The sequence below is a fragment of the Lichenostomus cassidix genome, chromosome 2, assembly GCF_008360975.1.
Source record: "Lichenostomus cassidix isolate B80296 chromosome 2, HeHo_3.0, whole genome shotgun sequence".
Lineage (NCBI taxonomy): Eukaryota > Metazoa > Chordata > Aves > Passeriformes > Meliphagidae > Lichenostomus > Lichenostomus cassidix.
Window position 1 is genome coordinate 38,074,344 of NC_139482.1, and position 22,333 is coordinate 38,096,676.

The following is a 22,333-nucleotide window of genomic DNA, read 5'->3' on the forward strand; positions in this document are numbered from 1 at the left end:
CTTTTCCCGTAGTGAGAAAACACGCGGCTAAGAGGGCACAGAGGGCTGACAGTTGGAACTGGGAGCTGTCAGATGCTCGTGTCGGGATAGGAGAGAGCTCGTCAGCTGCGGCAGTCACAGCGGTGGCATTTCCTGCCGGTGCTCGGCGGCGGAGCAGCTGACACACACCGCCGCCCCTCACCGTGCCCCGCGGCGCCGCGGCCGCGGTGGGCGAGCGCCGCTCGGGTTGCGGCAGCGGCGGTGACTTCGGCGGGGCTCCCCCGGCGCGCCGCCCGGCGAAGGGCGGGGGAAGCCCCGCTCCGTGCGCTGCCCCCACCGCCGCAGTGCCCCCGCTCCCCGCACGCTCCCGCCGCACGTGAGCGGTGCCGCCGGCGCGGAAAGTGTGTCACTGGGTGAGGGGGGCGGCCGGGGGCGGGGCGGGGCGGCCGCCGGGGCGGGGCGGGCTAGAGGCGGGGCGGGGCGGGCGGCGGTGCCGCACTCGCTCTGCGCGGCTCCCCGAGAGCGCTTTTGTTGTAAAGGGGAGGGCGCCGCGGCGGGGACGCGCACCCGCCGCTCTGACAGCAGACAGCGCGGCCGCCTCCCTCCCTCCCTGCCTGCCTGCCTGCCTGCCTGCCTCCCGCCGGCTGCATGTAGGGCTGCGGCGGGGACACGGAGCTGGGAAGACAGCGACCGAGCGGAGCCGCGCCGCGCCGACCGGAGCCGAGCCGGGCCCGGCGGAACCCAGCGCGGCGCCGCCCGTGCCCCTGCGGGAGGAGGCCGCCATGGAAGTCAGCGCGGGTAAGCGGGGGGTGACCGCTGCGGGAGGCGGGGGGCAGCTGTGCCGGACGGTCCCGCGGGGCAGGGCGGGCGCGGGGGTGCGGGCGGGGGTCGGCCGGGACGCGGCGGGGCGGGGGGAGCGCGGCGGGCGGCGGCGCTGCCCGGCCCCGAACCCGCTGGTGGCCGGGACGGCCCCGCGCCGCCTCACATGGACCCGCCGGGCGAGCCATGTGCGCGCTGTGTTTACGTTCCGCGCGGCGCGCCCGCTCATTGGCCGCGCGGGGCGGTGACGCGCGCATTGCATAATAGCGGCGGGGCGGCGGCGCGGGGCGGCGAGCGGCGCGGACACGTGAGGCGCGCGGGCGGGCGTGCGGCCGCTGTTTTGGTGACCTACATTCGGGGCGGCGGCGGCGGCGGGGGCGCGCCGGGGACACGTGGGGCCGCGCCGCCGCTGCGGCGCCGGGCGGCCCCGCCCCCGCGGCTCCCGCGGCCCCGCCTCCGCCGCGGTGGAGCGCGGTGGGGGGGCGGCCGGGGCGGGCGGCCGGCGGCGCGCCGCGGTGCGGGGGAGTGCGCGGGGTCGCGGGGGGACACGCGGTGCGGCCGTGTGCGGCGGCGGCGGCACGCGGCCCGTCCCGGTGCGCGGGGGCGGCGTTGTGTAACGGGGAGGGGGCGGCCCGGGGGCAGCGCAGGGCGGGCCCGGCTCTTCCAGCCCCGGCGCCGCGTGACCGCGGCAGGGAAAAGCCGCAGCCCCGGTGCGGTGGAATGGGGTGAGGCGGGAGGGCGGCTGCGGGCACGGCGACCGCGCTCCCCGCTCCCTTCCCGCTTTGTTAGCGAGGGAGATCGGCCGTGTCGGGGTTACCGGCCGGGGAGCCTCTGCTGCCGCAGCGTCCCGGGGGCCGGTTTGATCGCCCGGCCGGTTCGCCGGCTGCTTCGGGTCCCCGTGGCGTTACCGCTTCCCAGATCTCGGTGTTAATGAAACACCAGCACGCTGCGGTGCCCCCCGCCCCATCCCTTAAGTAAATCGCGCCAGGTAGAGCCCGAAGGGTCCTTGTCACTCAGCCGCCGGTGCCTCCGCAGCATCTGCGCGGCTCAGCGTAGCCCAAAGGACTCATGTCACCACGCTCCGGCAGGTTCCCCAAAACAATCCCCGGCAGTTCGCAGAAACGAGGCTGTCCTCTCCACCGAGTACCTCGGTAGCCCCTTTCTGCAGAGTGCCAGCATCCGTGTGCACGTGTACGTGCTCCGTGTCTGTGCTCTTTGTTCTGAGATGTCACCCTGTGCTGCGTGTGAGAGTCAACTTTTGACTGCTGGCCAAACAAAACCAGGGTTCATAGGGAAGTGTCACTTCTAAAATAACAAAAAATACCAGGAATTGTGACTGTGACACTGGCAAGACTGCCAAACTCCCTAGGGTGCCAGAGCAGCTCTGCTATCTGGGGCTCTTCCAGCTTTCAGGAGAAGAGGGGTGAAACTTCCCCGTAGGCATACACTGTGCTCCCCTGTGACATTGATCTTACCCTTGAGGGAAAAGAGCATCTCTTTTACGAGCAGGGTTTAGAGATAATGGGGCGCGGTGGCAGCGTGGAGAAACGTGGAGTTCCCTGCAGGGGCTGTGCTTGCGTGTCCCGATCTGCCCCTTGCAGATAAGGATGGCGCCTGCTGAGAAGCTCGGTGCCTCCCTTGGCCCAGGTGAACTGTGAGCTTTGACCTGGCACCTGGCAGAGACGCGTGCGGCGCTGGGGGATGGCACAGACCTTTGTCAAACAGGTGGTGTCTTAGCCCAGCACGGGTGGCTGATGATGTCTTGTTTCTCATGCTGTGGCTGAACCCGTGACTCCCTTGCCAATCCTCCTTTCTCCGAAAACCTGATCCGGAATGCATGCTACGCTGCGTGGAGGATTTCTTAAAAAAATCTGTGCGGGAGCACCCCCTGTGGCAGGGTGCAGGGACACTGGTGTCCAGGAACGTGAGCAGTGGTCTATGTGTCGTGCACGTGTCACACAGCCCCTTGGTCTGACTTCTGCTCCCGGGCAGCTCTGCCAGGAGCTCCTGGGCTGCATACTCTTTAGGGAACCCTCCTAGCAAGAGTTTCTTTGGTAGAAAAAAATCAAATGTTAAAGAGGAAGCGGGTCAGTTTTGTTGCCACGGAGGGACAAAGAGGACCGTTACATCTAATAAAAGTATTGAAAATTTGTAAGTCAGAATTGCTCCCTGCAGGCAGCGATGTTTCCAGGGTTGTATAATACCACTGCTTTTATCTGTGAGGGGGTGATAGCTGATGTAAGATGCTACAGCCCCAGCCTGCCATGCCAGTTCAGTTGATCAAGGACTCTACAAACACCAGTGCTTTTTTCCTCCAAAGGCAGGCAGTGCATGGCCCTTTTAAAGTTTCGAATTCTTACTGGTGTGTGGAGTTCCTTTCTGCAATGTCCTGAGTCATCAGTGAAGAGAGTCTACTGAGCAATAGAGGCATAAAATATAGAACACATTGAGGGTAATTTATTTAAACAGTTTCATGGCTATGGCTTTTGAAATTCTTGTGTGAAATATCAAATGTTTTTATATTGACTTTTGAAATGCTGAGTCTTGGAGACAAACTCATATGAAGTGCAAACAATTTTTCTTGCTTACAAGCAAGAAGGAGCCTATGAAAAGCCAGAACTGCTCCCAGGTCTGCCTGAGGACAAAAAGCTGTTTCATCTGAGGGATTCTCAAGTGTGTCAGATTGCAAGACGCGGCAGGACAGAGACTGTTTGCAAATAGCAGCTTGGCAGTTGGAGTTTAGCTGCTGCTAGAAACGCTACAAAGGCTTGCATTCGGACAAATGGCGTTCAGTAGGCTAACCAGACTGCAGTGCTATTTCCTTCCCTTGCACCCTTCCCTTCTGCATCATGAGCACCTCCCAGCCCTTCCTTTCTGTGCCTCTGGCACGTAGCCTGCATGAAGTCTTTCTCTCTGCCCTATTTCTGTCCCTAACCTAGCTTGTTTGCATTCTGGCTCCACAGCGCTGTAAGATCCTGTCTTTGCTGTGGCTCCAGATGAGCTCTGCTCAGAGGGTGGCCAGGGAAACCCTCTCTGGGTCACTCCATGCCCTGTCCCTGCTGCCCCATCCTTCCAGCACCACGGCTTGTTGCTCTGTCTGTTGGTTCTGCCATTTCATCTTGGCTTGGATCAGAGGAGGCTGATAAGATGGGAGAAGGGGATGGGGCAGACTGGGAGGTCAGCCGTAGAAAACGAATGGAGACAACCAAGCTTGAGGAGGGAGAGAGGGAGGGAAAGGAGTGCTCCCAGGAGCACGTAATGGCTGATCTGGTGGTGCTGGGTCACGGCGTGGCTCACATGGCAGCGGTGCATGTCTGCTGGTTATGTCACTACGTGCCGCCTTTTTTTCTTGCCTTAGGGGGTGTGATAGCTTACATCAGCTCTTCGAGCTCGGCATCTAGCCCAGCCTCATGTCACAGCGAGAGCTCAGACAGCGGTTTCCAGTCGTCCTCTTCGCCTGTACCATCTCCTCCAAACAGCTCCTCGGAAAGCGGATGCAATGGCCGGAGCAGTGAAGGCTCTGATGGGGCACCGAAGAGCGATCGGCTGGAGGAGACTATTAAAACAAACCAGTCGAGTGTTGCTGGTTTGACAAAAGGCCATAATGGAGTCACAAGTACGTTTGGTGCCAGTTCCTGAAAACACCATTTTACCCCTATGTATTACAACCCCATGTATTCCAGCCGGGTCCCCCATGTGGCTTGTGGTGCAGGAGCATAGCAAAGCCTCCATTTTTATCTTCTGGCATTATATGTGTGGTAATACATATGGTGTTGCCATAAAAATGCTAATAGGATGGAGGTCCCATTGCTGCCAACTTCAAACAGTCCATAAATACAGTCCAGCTTTACTTCAAATTTTCATCAGTGAAAACTGATCTTAGTAAAATCAAACACTTGGTTAAAAAGAAGTGATGAAGTAAAGGTACTGTAATCAGAAATTGCCTTCAAGAGTATTTATGGGACCTGTCTTGGAAATCTAGTTTCTCTGTTCTTTCACACTCTCTCCCCTGCCCCTTCACCTTCCCTCCCCCCCAGTTATGAGGAACAAAATAAATAAATTCCTTAAGCATAATACTTGCATAGCTGTGGGTAGAACAGTTATCTTTTTGATTCCAAGTCATAATTTGTGGATGCGAAAAATAAAATACATGTAAACTGGAACCAAAGGATGTTCTTTTAAAATACATGTAACAATCTATCTCCACCTATTCACACTTCTTTTGATAATCAGAAAAGATCAATGGTAGAGAAGTATATGTGAACAGTTTTGGAAGGGTAGGATTCAAAATAAGTACTGGAATGAGTGATTCAGCAAACAGCTGGAATTTAGTCTTGTGGAAGCTAATTCTTTTATTGGCAGAATGGTTTTATCATTTTGGATTGTTATGAAGGTAGAAAAAGTGTCTAATAGTTCTACCTCAAATAGGGGATTTTTTGTAGGTTTTTTTTTTTTTTTCAAGTGTTCCTACCATAAGTTCTTAGTAAGAACCTTTAAGTAAAAGTTCTCTAGTAACTAGGTTTTTGGTAGAGGGCAGAGGTTCCTGAAATCAAAACTATTTTAAATTGTTCAGATAGATAGATAACTTCTATCTCAGTACAACTGTGTAAAAAGAAGAAAAAAAAATAGAAGTTGTGGTTTGGTTCTTTTTGAAAACCTTAAAAAAATGTTTTAGTTCCTCTTTACAAATGAAACCCAAATGTCAAATAAGTTACTTTTCTGGTAGAATATGTTTCTGTGGGAGTATTTCCAGCTGTCTCTGTTGCATTAAGGTAACTTTGTGGTTACTGAACTCACTGGTAAAATTCCAATTGAGTTCAGTGAAAACAATGTTAGACCAGCACTCAGGACTTCCAAAAGATTTTATTGACAAGCTGAAATAAAATAGGTGGGGGAAAAGCTTAAAAAACCCAAGCCTTGAGCATATTTACAAGACTGAGCATGTATTTTCAAGTTCAAGTGCACAAGCCATTCTGGATATGCACTCAAATGAGTGATCTCAACATACGTAGATATGGCTGAGTTACCAGTCCTAAATTGTTATCACATAGGTACAGTGTATGGCTGGTGTTTAATATATTATAATGTGTCCTTTAGTATTTCTGGTTTTTGAAGAAAAAGTGTTTATTCTCTGTTGGGGGAAGTGTAGTCTTTCTTAGGCTTTCTTGTCCTGATGGGAAAAACAGATTGAGCCTGAACTTTGGTGGCCTAGTTAACTGAATGGTCCTTTTAAAAGTGCTTAAATGTAAGCAGACTTTCTTTTTCTACTGCTGATGCAGTGCTACTCTGTCTGAAAGCCCAGTGAATGTGTGCTTTCTCCCTATTCGGTTGAGTGCTTCATGTTTGTCCTTTTTTCCCCCACCCTTGCGCTGGTACCTTTTGAACTGTTCAGGGGGTTTGTACATTTGTGTTGTCTGTTCTTCTGCTGTATTTTTTCATATGTTGAATTGACCTGACATATTTCAATTTAAGTCCAGGTTTTAAAAGCTGGAAACGTGTTCCTGCAGTTGTTATTGGTTTCTATATCCTTGACTTTTTTGTTTGATTCTAGAATTTAATGGCATGGTTCTTCTTTGCAAAGTCTGTGGAGATGTCGCTTCAGGATTTCATTATGGTGTTCATGCCTGTGAGGGCTGCAAGGTGAGCTATATTTCTGCTCACCTTTCTGCTGGTGAAATGCTCAAGTTCTTGCCTTAGGGGAAAAGGGGTGATAATGCCAAAAAATTTCCTGTATAGTTCTCTGTTAAGTATGAGAAATTTCAGAAGTTGTAGGGAACAGGCAAACCACTTTGGAATATACAGCATTTTCCAACTTCTGCAGTACTTTTTGTTCCCACCCCTTGTCCAGTCCTGCCTGACTTGGAGCACACAGCAGAGAGCAAGAACTGGAAGCAGAGGTGGTAAGGACCATGTCACGCAAGACATGTGCATGTTAATTGCATTAAGAGATAGTGGGTGTGAGTTGTCACCTGGGCTGGGACACAGAACAAAACAGCTTTGGAAAAGCAATTCTTTACCACAGGGAAAGCCAGAACTAGATATGTGTTTTCTTAATCTGTAACACTGCAAATGTTATGTTCTGTGAAGGAGTTTATCAGCATAAGGGTTATGTGAAAGAACCACCTTTGAAGGTCATGTGGTGCAACAGGATGGTTTTGTTGCCAATCTGCAGAGATTGAAGTCAAAAGATCTTATTTTGACTTCCATCTTTGCACTTGATGTCATAGGTGTTTGAGAGCACATCTTAGGAACTGTTAGTACAGTGATAGAGGTAATAGTGGAGATACTTTGCTCTTAGGTTGTGACTACGCAGGGAACAACTTAGCATTTTCTGTAATTAGAAATCGTAACTAGTTCACATTACATACAGATTACACACAAAGGGGCAGTAAGTCATGAGGAGTACCAAGTTGTTTAAAATCACTTGGGGCTGATGGCTCTGAAGCAGCTGATGAGACACAGTGAGGTTTTCTGTGCTTGTGGAGAGGTGAATCTTGGCAGAAGGATTTGACATGTGCTGTAATGATAGTTGTGGGGTTTTTTTGTTTGTTTACAGGGTTTTTTCAGAAGAAGCATTCAGCAAAACATCCAATATAAGAAGTGCTTGAAGAATAACAACTGCTCTATAATGAGAATGAATAGGAACAGATGCCAGCAGTGCCGTTTCAAAAAATGCCTGTCTGTTGGGATGTCAAGAGATGGTACGTTCCTGTACTGAGCAGGGATCCTCTGAGGAAGTCTGCTGCCCACCTCAAAACTGACTGCTGAGGGTCTTAATGGCAGATAATGCAGCCAAACCCTATTGTCAAGGGCAGGTTCCCTGTCTGAGAGCATTTAGTTCAGTTTGTCTTCTTTCTCCATGAGTGTCCTGGGCTGGTAAGGCTGCAGAGCTGTCCTCCTGCCCATGGAGGCTGATGCAGTGGGACATGCTGCAGTGGATTGCTAGGGGGATGGTTGTAACAAGTGTCTCAATTTTGGTTTATTGAGTTAAGACTTACAGCTGTATCCTGCCTGAATCTGAACAAGACTCATATTTTTCTTTTTTTTTTTTTTTCTTTTTTTTTTTTGTTTTTTGTGTTTTCTTTTGCTACTGTTGCTTTTTCAATGATAGGGAATTCTGCCCAACTTGATAGCCTTAGAGTAGTCACCACAGAGCTAAAGTGTTAGGTTTGGGTGCATAGGTTGAGCGTGTATCTGCTCCTTTTTTTCTTTCTTTTCTTAGAGGGAGAGGAAAGGCAAGGAGGAAATGGTAATGTTGAGCTGTGTCTCTGACCACCTTGCTTGGCTGTCCCCTCCTTGTGACATTTTAATATGTAATGCTGAAAGTATAGTTTGTTTGTCTGCTACAACTTACTGTCACAAACCAGAACTCTTCCTTCTGTTTCACTTTTTAATTTTCTCTGGGAGTTTATTTCACAACAACTAGGAATCTCAGGCTGTTAATAATTTAGTGGGTGGAGTGTTAGAACTTATTTTAAATAATTGTTCTGAGTTCTTGTCGTGCATAGGAGTTATTTCATCCCCTAGGCGCTTGTTTGCGCATGAGGTTGCACCTGCTTTAATGAAAGAGACTTAGTTGCAGTAATGATGGACTGCTGCATGAACATAATTACATCAGTCGAAACTGGTTATAAGCCCTTGTGTGGCTGCGGTTGGACAGGGTGGTGGAGGCAGTTGTAGATTCCCTAGGACAGGGTCAAAAGTGCTGCAGCCACAATGATGCCCATCCCCTTGCCAGCAGAAAATGTCCTTGTCAAGGCAAAGTTGTCAAGAAAATTTGCCAAGGTAAGCTTCATTCAGCATTGATTCTCTTGTTTTGGTAAGTTGCATAATTGGTCCGTGAGGACCTGTCTTGTAGGACTTTTATGCAAAGCCGATGTGAACTGTGTTTACATTCAGCTAATTGTCAGCTCACAAAGTTGTGCTGATTTAATAGATCCAATCTTAAAGCCTGACGCTTTGTCAGTTAACACAGTTGTGTGTGTACTCCATAGCCAGGTTTGAGGCAAAAGGGGAAAAGGCATTGCAGACTGTTTCAGAGCTGCCTTCTCTCTGTATGCAAACAACAGCATACATTCATATTCATGCCAATCCTATGCCCTGGAAGCTCATTGACTTCACTGGTAACACCCCTCCTGTAGTATTGGTGAGAGCAGTTAAAATCTTGCCTTAAAAGGCAAGATTTTTGGTTGTGGTGTGTATTTTGTGTGTGCATGCTAATACTTTCAGGACTGACCTTTTTTTCTTTTTTTTTTCCTTTTTTTACCCCCCTCTTTTCCTTTTCTCCACCTTGGTAGCTGTTCGATTTGGCCGTATTCCCAAACGTGAAAAACAGAGGATGCTGATTGAAATGCAGAGTGCCATGAAAACCATGATGAACAGCCAGTTCAGTGGTCACTTGCCCAATGAAGCATTAACAGAACATCAAGACCAAGCACCTCAAGAAGATCTCTCCTCCAAGCCCAAACAAGAGCGAGAAACCATCAAAAGCCCTTCTCCCCCTCCTAGCACTGACATGGCTAAGGAGGAAGTGATCGGAATGGTCACTAGGGCCCACAAAGACACTTTCATGTACAACCAAGAGCAGTCCCAAAACCCAGCAGAGATGATGCAGCCCCAGGGCGGGGAGAGAGTGTCAAAAAGCACCGAGCAGTACATCCTGAGCAGCGAGCCCTGTGTTGGTGGCCTCGGTGGCCCTCAGTACCCTGAAAGGGAGCAGCACCTTGGTGGACAGTACAAAGGGAGAAGCACAATGCATTATCCAAGTGGGCACGCCATGTGCTTCCCAAATGGCCACTGCATGAACTTCACCAGTGGTTACACTCAGCGAATGTGTGAGAGGGTCCCAGAAGATGGCTTTTCTCCAAACAAGAATACCACTTACTCTTGCAGCACTGGAGGAAGAATGCATCTGGTATATTGATATCAATTGTTTGATTTGACTTAGTTGTTGGTGGATGTGATCCAGCTGTGCTTCAGTAGTCAGTGAAGCTGCACACAGTTGGCATAACTGCTGAAACTTTACAGGGTGACACAAGTTTGACAGTGCAAATTGTGATGAAGGACAAAAATGGCTCAAAGTGTGAAGGGCTTGAAATCATACAAGTGATGGAGTTTCTTGGCTTGGTTTTTAGCTAACTGAAAGCAAAATAACATCAAAGAGTATTGGCTGAAAAAAACCTCATGGTTTTCTTATGTGACTTGACTTTAAAATGAAAGTAGGAGTTTATAAATTCTCCTTTTCACTCAGTCCTTTTGAAGACTTCACTTTCAAATAATCTATATAGTCAGATGTACTGTATTTTCATTAAGGGTGCTCAGAGCAAATTTCTGGGGTCAAACCCCAGGGCTAGGGTTTTAAGCCAGTCTACAGGCCTTACTTTGGGTTCTGAGATCTCTGTTGCAGTGTAGGTTGCTTTATTGGTGATGGGTTTTTTTGGTTTGCTTTGTTTTTATGAGGTTCACAGGCTATGCATCCTTTTGACTGTAGGACATCCTCAGATCTGAACAGAGGCAGATCATCAGCTAAACCATTCGAGAGAAGTTCAGGGCCTTTCCTGTATTACTTCTGCAAGTGAGGCTCTCTACACACTTCTGGGTACCTTAGATGACTTTGCTAGAGCATTTTCTCACTGAATTCTTAACAAGGATGCTTCCTGGGTTTTTGCATATGATTCTTGGTTTGGTTTGGTTTTTTTTTTTGTTGTTTTTTTGGGTTTTTTGGTTGGTTTTTTTCTTTTGCCTCTCCTTAGCAGGTCCCTCTCATTTGCCTTGCACCTGCTGTTTCTCTGCCATTCAGGCAACCAGTTCTGTAAGCCCCTTAAAATAGATTGTCCTTCTCTTTATCACTGGAGCTGCCTGGGATGAGAGAACATAACATCCTCGTTCTCATCCTGCGCTCCTGGTGTGAAGCGCAAGCCCCTGACCTTTCTGAAGTACTTGAGCTGCCGGTGTTTTTCTTCTTCCTACTTTGGAAAGATCCTTCACATGTTCTTGAAGACCCCCAGAGGTCTCCACAGTGAAGGTGTTTATTTGTTTATTTTGATGCTGTATTTCCATGTTCTTTTTTTTTTTTGTGGTTTGGGTTTTTTTAGGTTTTTTTAACCCTTCTTTGCCTTCTGCATGTGTAGACCATGCTGTCCCTAACAGGGTCTGACCTTAATTGCAGACTCCAGGCACTACAACATGGCAAATAATAATTCCCAGCCTTTCTTCCTTGCAGGGAAAGTATGTGGTGTCACTACAACAGCATTCTTGGCACTCCTGAGAAGTAGAGGTTAAACCTGTTGGTATGGGCGGGCAGGGAGTGGTGCTGCCTTGCAGAGGTTCAGCCAGTCAGTTTGACCTGTGCATGGCAGCTGCAGGGAGGATTTACTCAGTCAGTGATGAGGAGACAAAACCAAATCCAACAGAGCACTGCAGCTCCCCCTCCCTGCCCCACATCCCTGCTATAGATGAGGGTTTTGCCCAAAAACTCAATGAGTTCAGGATCTGACCAAAATGAGTCAACAGCAATAAGGGCGACTAATAAGGTTTTGAACCGGTATGGGGACAGGTGTTCAGGGGTTTGGTCGTTTTTACTCAATACCCTTGTAACCAGAAAAGCAGAACAGGTCATTCCTGAAGAGGTTCCTCTGAAGAGAACTGGTGACTGTACAAGTTGACAACTGGTTCCATAGGAAGCCTGTGAGAGTTCAGGGAGTGCCTGGATAGCACTTTTAGGGATATGGTGTAGTTTTAGGTGGTTCTGCAAGGGACAGGGAGTTGGACTTAATCTTTATGGGTCTCTTCTGCCCTGAGATACTCTGATTCTTGGGCAGAGGTCTATCAAGAAACCACAGACGCAGTGCACAGTGCGTGGAAGTGGTAGTTTCCCCTTGGCACTGAGTGACTGTGGGTAAGGTTATACTGCTGTAGGATGAGAAGGTGATTTTTGTGTCCAAGGCAGAGCAGGGTAATGAACCAGAGGTTTCTTATTTTCAGAAGGTACTGTATTCTTAACGATATCTATGTGAACCATTGCAATATCACAGGCAGAGCAGTGGTTGGCATCTGCTGTCCTTCTGGTTGTGTGCCTAGACCTTTCCTCTTGCCAAAATATTATATTCTTGTAATCTTAGGACCTCCCACGCAAAGAATTGCTAGGCAATTACTATATTCAAGATGCCCTGAAAAACAGCACAGCTCTGAGGAATTGCTAATCTGTTTCACTGTTTTCTCTTTGTTTTGCTGACATTATGTAGGATTGTAGGTGTACATACACCATTTAGTATACTTGTGAGGAATACTTAAAAGGAATTTTTGTCCTTGATGATGACAGGTGAAATGAATATTAAAAGGTTTAAACTTCATTAAAAGATGTAAATTTTAGAAGCTAGAACTGAAAATATCTCAGAGCTTCTGGTTGGTTCTTGCAGGGGGAATTTATTGGCAGTCAGCCTCGACTGATACGTCTGGTCTCATTTTAATGGATTCAGGCTTTCCTGCAAAAAAAATTGCTGTATGTTTTGTATAAAAGAAAGAACATTTTGCCATCTTGTGACTGAGAAATACTGGAATATCAGTTCTTTGAGCTTCCTTTAGTGATACAAGTAAAAGCAAACTTGCAGAAGAGGGTTATCCTTGTAATGAAGGTGTAAACCTGTGACTCAGGAAACCAAGGCTTGCCTTCTTGCTCTGGTGTTGACACCTTTGTCACCTTGACTGAAGCACTTCAGTTGCCTGCAAAACAAGAAAGATAGGAGAATGAATGTCATAGTGACTGTGAGATTGCAACTGATTGATTGTGAAATCACAATTTCTTGTGAAATTACAGGGGTAATACAAGTAAGAGAAATCTAGGTGTCAGACCAGATCAGTTGAAATCAGGGAAGAATAGCATAACCTTGGTTCTGTCAGGGCTTTTGCAGTACAGTGTTGTAGGTTCCAAAGTTAACAAATTTATAAACACATTGTCAACAATCGCATGGTTTTTATTTCTTGTTTGTTTTAAAGAAAGGGGAAGAAATCTAGTTCCTTTGGGAATTGACTGAGGAATATTGATCTTGCTTTTTCTCTGTGTCATTATCACAAAGTTTTGTTGAATAACAAATCTGTTTCTTTTAAGTATTTGTCGATATTTGGAATGAGATCTTTAAAAGTTGCTTTCTCTCTGTGTTTTGCAAACATCAGGTCTGCCCAATGAGTAAGACTCCCCATGTGGACCCAAACAAGTCTGGCCATGAAGTCTGGGAAGAGTTTTCCATGAGTTTTACCCCTGCAGTGAAGGAAGTGGTGGAGTTTGCCAAGCGCATCCCAGGTTTCCGAGATCTCTCCCAGCATGACCAGGTCAATCTTTTGAAGGCTGGAACCTTTGAGGTGAGACCACTATGTGGTTGTTGTGAACCTGACAAGCTGTGCATCAGTTTGACCCTGTAAGAACAGAACCAAATAGAATTGGGTTATATCAGGCGAAACCAGCTTCTTCATGGATGCTCTGAGCATTCTTTGAGGTGATGGTGTCCAAGGGATCTGTTTGGTCACACTTTGGTGACCTGTCCCTCTTCCAACAAACTCAAAACTGCTCAGCCCTTCTACCCTTTCCTTTCCCTGGGCATTAATAAATTGATTATTTGGGGTTTCTAGCTACTTTTGCTTACTCTGGGGAGCTGTACTACATCTGGAAGGGTGGATAGGTTAGAAATCTCTCTACTGACTTACAAGTTTTGTCAAGGAATGTGTTTACTGCTCTGCATGTCCTTCCTTGTGCCCCTTTGCCTACTGCCAAAGCCAGAGTATCCATCCTGACCAGTCACCACTAGCCTCTGGTGACAACTTGAGAGTGTCTGAAGCTTCATGTCCAATGCAGTAACAATGGTAACTAGCTGTACTGCTTCAGCTCTGTAGATACTGTGTGCCAGCTGCAGCCTGACTTACTCTAGACTAATCCCACTAGGTCCTCGTGGTTAATTGCATCCACTTGTGGTCATGACATATATGTGAATTAGTGGTATTCATTTGGAAATGATACCACAGAGCTTGGTGCTGGTTTATAATTAGTGATCTTCACTAGGTGACCTTAACTTCATGTTTTAGTTGCCCTTCCAGACCCTTATGTCTTTTGGAGGCTGTACACACTTTATAGATATTCAAATGTGAAATTTGAATAAAGAGGGCCAGCAGAGCCAAAGTCCCAAGTATTTGATGTTACTGTGCTTTTCTGGGAAGTGTAGCATTGGTGGTGCCTTTGGTCTTCCTTACATGGTTTATTCTTTCAAAGAGAGATGCTCTTTTGGATTTCGTATGTACCTGAAATGAAGACATTTCTCATGTGATGTGTTGAGTCTTCTGTCTGTGTTCATACAACTCAGTTCTAAAATGGATAATTGTTGGGTTGTAAGGTGCAAGTGATGCTGGGAGACTTGGTGCCTTGAGTCTTTTAGTTTCCTTGTTTCTTTCATTTTGCTGTCATGTATTTTTTGTACTTACTCTTGACCTTTTAATATTCATCTACAACTCCTGTAGTGAAGGGGCTGTAATTTTGCTTCTTCAGCTACAGTCTCTTTCACCTTTCACTACTTCCACCTTACACAAAAACATTGGTTCCTTCCTCTGCAAAGTTATTCACTGTCCAGCACCCTCAAGGAGGGTGAAAAATTTGGCTTGAACTGTTCTTACAATGTAAAGCCAAACCTTCATGTTTTGCAAGTAAAACATTTTGTCTTGGCCTTGCTTCACCTTAAGCTTTTCTCAGCCCTCACTCATATGCATTTTTGCCAGTTACAAGCCCTGCTGATAAGGAGGTTTCTATATCCAGTGGAATTAATAATAATGTATGGCTGCATGCTTGTCACTATTCACTTATTTATAAGAAACATTAATGATTCCTGTTAGTGAGCTGCTACTTGTGGTTAAAGGCCTATGTGGCATCTTAGCAACAGAAAAAAAAAGTAATGCTGCAGAACAGTGGAAAAAAAATCCACAACAGGATTAATGAAACCATTGTGATAGAGGCAGAAGCATCTTGAAAGCCTGGTGCATCCAAGGTCATTTCTGTCTTCTGCGTAACTGAAGTAGGATGTTCCAAAGTCTGAATGTTAATAGAAGAGCCCGAATGAAAGTGCTGCCTCCAAGCCTGGTGTGCCTGGCTTGGCACTGTGCTTCTTAGCAGTTTGTGTTCGAGGAGTGCCTGTTCCTTTGAGGGTAAAAGGACACATGGAGACAATGTTGGTGCAAAAGCTGCACAGCTATATATATTCACACACATGTGAGCTAAAAAGGTCTCTTAGAACTGGGAGTGCTGGGGAGCTCAGTGTACCGTGGTGGCATTTGCATGGCTTCTATAAAGGCCAGCTCAGAAACAGCAGTGAGCCTAAAATAAGGAACTCTACTGCTTTTGAGTGGGTCCTCTTCCATCTCCCCTCCAAATACAGCTGGTGGTAGAGCTAACAAGGTCCTTAGATCCATTTGAGTAGTGATTCAGTTTGACTGCAGGTGGTAGGGAAGAGATCAAGCAACCTCCAAGAGTGGAGGTTTTTATGTGCCTGTGTTGCAGGTGATAGGATTGATCAGGTGTATCGTCAGGTATGAGTCTGGCTTGAAGTGAAATGGGATGAATCAGTCCTGTGCTATGACGTAGTCCAACGTGTTCTTCCCTGTTAATAATGGTGACATTGAAATCTATAAGGTGAGGTCTTTGCCTTAGTATAAGTCAACACAACTTTAGGGCCTTCAGTTTTGAATATCAGCATTAATCCTGGTTGCTCACTATTTAAAGATGTTTCTAAAAGCCCAGTTCTGTGGGGAGAATACCATTTTGAACGGAAAGGTTGCTGGATACCTGGTGGGTCTGCGCTAATGCACAAGTTCAGCTTTGCCTGCCTGCCCTTTGCCTGTTTTTGTTGTATTCTGATGGCTTCTGCATGTAGGTCTCTGCACTCTGTAGTTAATGTCATCAAAGGACAAATAGCTTAGTTGACAAAGGTGAATAGTGCTCATGTGTCCATCAAGGTTGCTGCATGTTGTTTGACTCTTAAAATTTAGGAGCAGGTCATGTAAAGTGCATGAACAGTGTTTGAATTCTCAGGTATTTTCAGTTGTTTTGAACACTCCTTTTTTGAAGCTTGTCAAAGGCACAAGTCTTTGAAAACATGGTTCTCCTCTCACCTGTAGTAAGCATTAAGGGGGTACATGAGAATAAACTGTCACACCAAGAGATTACAGTGAGTCTAAAGTTTTAACCAATGCCAGTTCATTTTCTTCAAATAAGAAGGCTGTTCAGTGCAACTTAAACCTTGAAAATATAAATAAGGTTGATGAACATGAGCAAATGAAACTTTACAAGCAATTCCAGAGGGAAACATTTCACAGTACAACTGAGAAACCACAAGAGAAATTTCAGCCCAAAGGGGTAAGTTTAGCACACATCAATTGCTCCAGCCCAGGTGCTTTTACCAAAGGGGTATTCCCAGCTGCTACGGACCAGGTGCCATCTCAAGCTGTGCTTCCCTAGCCTTTTGAAAGCTCTACATGTGGCTCCTTTCTACCAGAGCTCATTAACATTCCTGTGGGTACAGTGATGTAGCATGGTACTTTTCCAAAGAATGCCTAGGGGGCCTGATCATCAGGTGATGTAAATCAGCATTGTTTCCATATAGCTGCTCCAGTTTATGCCAAGTGAGAATCTGGTTCAGTACCTTCCTTTTGCTCCTCGTAAGTGTGGCCAAGAAAACATTTCTTTTAATGCTCTGTATGCCTTTGGCTGTTGTGTGGCTTAAGCAAGTTGTCCTAATGGTATATTTATGAATGTCATGGTCTGTGTGGCTCAGGCTGTCTGAGGCTTAAATTTTAGTTTTCCTGCCTTTCATATGCTGTAGCTCCTCCCCTGCATCTACTCCCTCATTTTGTCACTTGTTTGTTTCTCTCAGGTTACTGGGCCAGAGCTTGCACTGTGTTTTGCAGCTCAATAGCATGCTGATAATTTCCGTATAGAATGCTTCTAGAATGGTTAATGAGACAGTTTGAATAATGTTTAAAGGTTTAATTTTCTCTTTGGCTTTTCTAGAGTTGCACTTACATTTATCTGGTTTTGTTTTGTTTTTTTTTTTTTCTCCTTTTTCTTTCACCAGGTTTTAATGGTACGATTTGCATCTTTGTTTGATGCAAAGGAACGTACTGTCACCTTCCTGAGTGGAAAGAAGTACAGTGTGGATGACTTGCACACAATGGGAGCTGGTGATCTGCTCAACTCAATGTTTGAATTTAGTGAGAAACTAAATGCCCTGCAACTTAGCGATGAGGAAATGAGTTTGTTCACAGCGGTTGTCCTGGTATCTGCTGGTAAGGAGAGAAAGTTAACTTGCACCTTTGCCAACAGTTGAATGTGGCTTTCTATTAGAACTTTTCTGTAAAATGTATACCCTGTGAGTTCATGTCTAAGTGCAGTTGAGTAGGTTTTAAGCTTCTAGCAGCCCGTAATGTGTAGGCTTTCTAATATTGCCTTTTGAAAAAAGTGACAATAGGCTTATGTTCTTTATGCTTTCTATGTAATGCAAAACCACATCTCATAGGTGCCCCGTGGCCATTTAGATGCTATTTGTCTGACTCCTCCAAGTTTCACAGGACAGCATCACTGAAATTACTCCTGACTTGAACAGCATTAGTCTTTGGATAAGGTGGTATTTTTGATTCCAAGTATTGTCATTTAAGTCTATTGCGTATTTTACTTAAGTCTAAATCCAACAGTTTGATCTCTGCCTATGTCAGCAAGAAAGCCCTATCATCTGCATCGTGACTTCTTACCACCAAGGGCCTGCCAATCCACTAACATCTTCAGCAGCCTCCTATCTTGTTTCAGTCCCTGGATATACAGAACACCCTGGCCCAGATTCAAAGAAGGATTAAGCACCTACTTCTGTAGTATTATCTCAAGCCTCAAATTAGGCACATTAGCTCTGCATATAATGCCTGGAATACAAGATGCAGAATCCCTGCTTGCTGGGTAAGAAGCTCTCTAGAGGTAGGTAGCAGGACTGCTTGCAGTGCCCACTTAGACAGTGAGCGTGCAGCTGGGGAGCACTGAACTCAAACAAGTGCACCCCTTTCACATGAGTGATTTAGACCCATGTTTTACCAGGGAAGGGCACCCAGGCACGGTGCTGTAGGCACAGGAGGCCTCTCTAAACAAGGTAGGACAGTTCAGCCTAATAGCTTTGTGCATGGCTGAACTGAAATGTCACAGCACAGGATGAGGCAGCTGTTGCCTCTTCAGTTTGTAAGCTGTGATAATGAGCAGAGGGTGGCACAGAGTTAGCAAGCTTCAAGAGCCAGAACAAATGACAGTGTGAAGGAAGCATGGCACTGAAATCTGAAGGAAGCATCTCATCTGTTAATGGGAATGTTCAGGTAGCAGAGAGAAACCTGGAGTTGTAGTTGCTTTTCCAGATGCTGGAAATTCTTGACAAGAGCTGGAGGCAACCTTTAAAATAAGGACTGACAACCAGGTCTCTTCCCTTCTTGTGCACTGTAACTAGGCTTACAGCCACTCTTCGTGCTTGCTCAGCTCCTGGGTCCTAGAATATCTCATTCTCTGTGCCACCTGTTTTCAGTCCAAGCGTTCTGTTAAATGTGCTTCTAGCACAGTGCCATCTCCCCCAGCCTATTTAGCAGTGTGCTGATTGCTAGCTCCCAGCAGGGATTAGCTTAGGGATGGCATGTAACATGTACAGCATGTAGTGTCAGCCGTGCAGCAGGACAAAAAGAGAAGGTGCTTGGTATTCAGGCATCTTGCAGCTGCTGAGGACTTTTCAGATCATAGTTTGGGTGTTACTGCTGCCTATCTTAGCTGCCTCGTGATCTGATCTGCAGCCTGATCACAGCCTTTCTGGACATCTTCACCAAATTTTATAGGGTTTTATAAAGTGCAGCTTTATTAGTCAATGTTGGGGCTGTATTCCAGATGCAAGGCTAACTTTGGTGATCACTGTGAGTTCAAGAATTTTCAGAGCAACTTTGCTGTGGTGTTTGAGACTGGATTGAAATGCTGCAGTTGTTACTCTGCACAAGTGAGTAAGTGAGCAGGCTTCATGCTCAGGCAGGTACTGAAGGACTGAAGTGGCCTCAGCAGAGTTCCTGGGGAAGATGCTTACAGTGCAAGGGATTGCCAGGAGGAGAAGGTGCCTGTAGAGCCGAAGGATTGTGGGCATGTGTTGATTAAACAGATCTTGGAAGACAGATTCCTGCACCCCACTCTTCAAGGAGTAGTGTAACCAAAAGAGTAATTTCCTGTAAGGGAAGGTGGAGCTCCGTTAGAGATGAAGGAAGAGTTGAAGAACAGGATGTCAGAGAATGATATGGAGATGCAGGCAAAGGAAGAAAGTGCCATAAATATAAGAAGAACTGAAGGTGGAAGAAAAAGGTCATTAAGACTTCTTCATTTCAGAATGAAAGTTATTCAAGAGAAGACTGGAAGGAAGATAATAGTCAAGATTTACCTCAGTTCCAGAAGCAGAAAGGAGTATGACTGTTGAATGCTGATTAGGTTGTCCACGGTATAAAGTACCATGCCGCACTAATGAATGATCTTTTAAAAGATTTTTAGTTGATTAAATTAAGAAAAATCCCAAAACCACCAATGGAAAAAAGAATTTAGTCTCTAAATAACTGCTAGTGGGGAGAATGCTTGTCAGAAACATCTCCACTTAACACTGGATGAGTAACCACTCTTACAAGGGGTATTTAGAACATGCAGAAGAAGCAAGGCTAGTAGCAAGGACTGCATGTAACTCTGTACATCCTCTCCTTTTCATGTCATATGGCAAAGAAAGAAGAAGCAGGATCACACTTGGGTGGTGCTGAGGAATTACCTTGGTACCATTTCAAAATTAAAAGAATGCTTTACCCCTGGCTTCAGTTAGCTGCATGTGTTGAAGTTTGAGGAGAGATAACAAGGTGGATCATGGGCACTGAAGGAAGAAAAAGCAAGGTGGAAGCAAAGCTGAAAGAATGTGGTTCATGCAGGTCTAGAGACCAGATAATCCCTTAACTAAGGGTCATGCTTTGTGGCAGAAGAATATAAAGTACACACCCTCTATTATTTTCTCTTACTGGCATAATACTTACAAAATCTTCTGCTGGCCACTGGGAGCAACTGGAAGTAGACTGAGAGGCAGAAGAAAGACTTGGACTAATTGAAGAGAGGAGGCTACAGAACTCACCCGAGGCAGGCAGGAAAGGCTAGGCTGCATTCTTCCACCTTCAGAGGCAAGGCAGTTCCATTCTCACTGCACAGAGCTCTTGAGAAACTCCACTGGGCATGTTCTGTGCAAATGTACCTGCTTGGAGTAGAGCAAAGCTTTTGCAGAGCAGGGGGCAATCAGGAGAGATCATTTAATAAATAAAGGCAGAGAGATGTCTTTTCACTCATGTTTTCTTGGACAGCAACTATCAAACCTAATGGACAGTCTTCACTGAAAAGTGGAATGTGTGCTAATAAAAGTTGTTTAATAGTAATCAGAGTTCCTAATTGTAGAAGATTCTGGAACAATCTCCGTTAAAGGAACAAAACACATATAACTGCTTCAAGATGCATCCTTAAGTGGATTATATAATAATTTTTCCTGTAGCAGTGGGGAACTGCTCTGAGTAGTCCAGGAGAACTTCCTGGACTGTTCACCTGAGCAATCTGATTGGATTGACACTGACAGCATAAGGAAGGGATTCCCACTCTGACTGTACGATCTGACTCAGTGTTACTCCAGAAAGCTGTTGTCATTCCATGTCCCAGTTCTGCAAAGTGCTTAAGTACATGTACACATCAAAGCACATTTCTGTTTGTGCCACTCACTCGGGTATGTGTGTGCCCTGCTGAATTTACATAGCGTTTAAGAAAAGAAGCTACAGCTTGGAAAAAAGCAGCTACTGTGCATGGTTATGAGGTGAGATGTTTTACTTAAAAATCTGTCCTTTTAAGCTGCTTACTTAGGTTCCACCTAAGGATACCAGGTGTGTTCTTAAATACAGCTCTCTTGAAAGAGATGCTTCAGGCGTGGTGGGAGTGCAGTATGTGAAAGCATAATATTTGTCTTGCTGTTGACATTCTTCTTTTCCTCAGCTGGGAATTTTTGGGTGCATCATGTTTCATTTTGTAAGCACTTCAGAACATGCTCAGGAATAGCGCCCAGTCATATCAAGGCTTGTACTCCTTTTGCCCCTGAGGATCCCATTGTGCAGATACAAGTGTGGCTTGTCCTGAGGGGGATTTCCTCCTCAGACCTTCAGTTGAAGTCCATGGTTATAGCTCTAGCCTTAAGAAATGTTTGAAATTTTTACTTTTATGTGCTCTTTCTCCTTGGGTTGAAAGTTGTGATTTAGAACGTATTCAAGCATTTGCTTCAATCTGTCCTTCTCTGGAAACGTGGATTAGGGATCACAGGAATAGTGATTAAATGCTGCCAGTTTGGCATGAACTTAGTACTTTGGAAAGTTAATGCTAAATAACATTTGAAAGACTTTTGGTATGTGATTTTTCTTGCGCTTGTTAATTTAGTAAGGGATTCTTGCCGTGGTTTTGTGTTTCAAACTACATCTGTTCAGTCATTTCCCCCTCCCCGCTCCTGTTTTTTAATTTCTCTCTCTCCCTCTCTCCCTCTCACCCTGCCCTTTTGTTTAGATCGCTCCGGAATAGAAAATGTCAATTCTGTGGAGGCACTTCAGGAAACACTAATCCGTGCATTAAGGACCTTAATTATGAAAAATCACCCAAACGAAGCCTCTATTTTCACAAAACTTCTTTTGAAATTACCCGACTTGCGTTCCTTAAACAACATGCACTCTGAAGAACTGCTGGCCTTTAAAGTTCACCCGTAGGCCTTTAGGTCTCATTTGTACTTGGACTTGCCTCGTGTTAAACTGTTTTGTGCTAAAATATGTATTTATACAGTCGTACCACTTGTTGGCGAGAGTTCACAGACTGTGAACAGTTGATAGCTGTCCCATAACCATGCAATAAAGCTTTGGCAGGTGCTTTCAGCTGACAGCGGCGCAGCCATCGGGTCCTTCAAGGCATCCAGGGCCAGCTGTGCCGCACTCCTGCAGAAGAGGCTGCGATGAGCCCCAGTAAATGTGGACTCTCCTTTCATTTAGGAAAAAGAACCACCACTGCCCTCTCACGTAAACTGAATGCAAAGTAGCTGTGTATGTGCATATGGAGCATGGAATGGGGTGGGAACAATCCTGTGCTAATAGGAAAATGGAACAGCTGATTTAATTGGTCTTTCACTTATCTAGTAGATGTATGTCTGTGTCTCTTGATAACTCACTCATGGTTTCACTATTGTTATTCCATTAAACCCGATGGAATGATTTCAGCCTGCACCAACTCTTCACTGAGCGTGTGTTCATGCCATGTGTATATAATATAAATAGTTAAGTAGTGAGTGTTTATGGCTATATAAAGTACAGAGTTGTGTGTATATATGTGTATGTATATAAATAGTTCTATACATAAAGTATACATATAATTTCTTCACAATATTTTAAACTGTGAAGGAATTTAAAC

General features: G+C 45.9%; 1 protein-coding gene across 2 annotated transcripts; it reads left to right on the forward strand.

The window, feature by feature from the left end:
* Positions 1-454: 454 nt before the first annotated feature.
* NR1D2 (nuclear receptor subfamily 1 group D member 2) lies at positions 455-22,153 on the forward strand. Of its 2 annotated transcripts, XM_085051095.1 has the most exons (8): positions 455-777; positions 4,157-4,414; positions 6,350-6,438; positions 7,355-7,499; positions 9,096-9,712; positions 12,970-13,155; positions 16,905-17,115; positions 21,446-22,153. In XM_085051095.1, the coding sequence occupies exons 1-8, from the start codon at positions 762-764 to the stop codon at positions 21,640-21,642; spliced, it is 1,719 nt and encodes a 572-aa protein (XP_084907221.1). In that variant the 5' UTR covers positions 455-761; the 3' UTR covers positions 21,643-22,153. The 2 variants fall into 2 exon arrangements, with proteins under 2 accessions (XP_084907221.1, XP_084907220.1); XM_085051094.1 differs by lacking the exon at positions 455-777 and having other exon boundaries at positions 3,284-4,414.
* Positions 22,154-22,333: the final 180 nt, after the last annotated feature.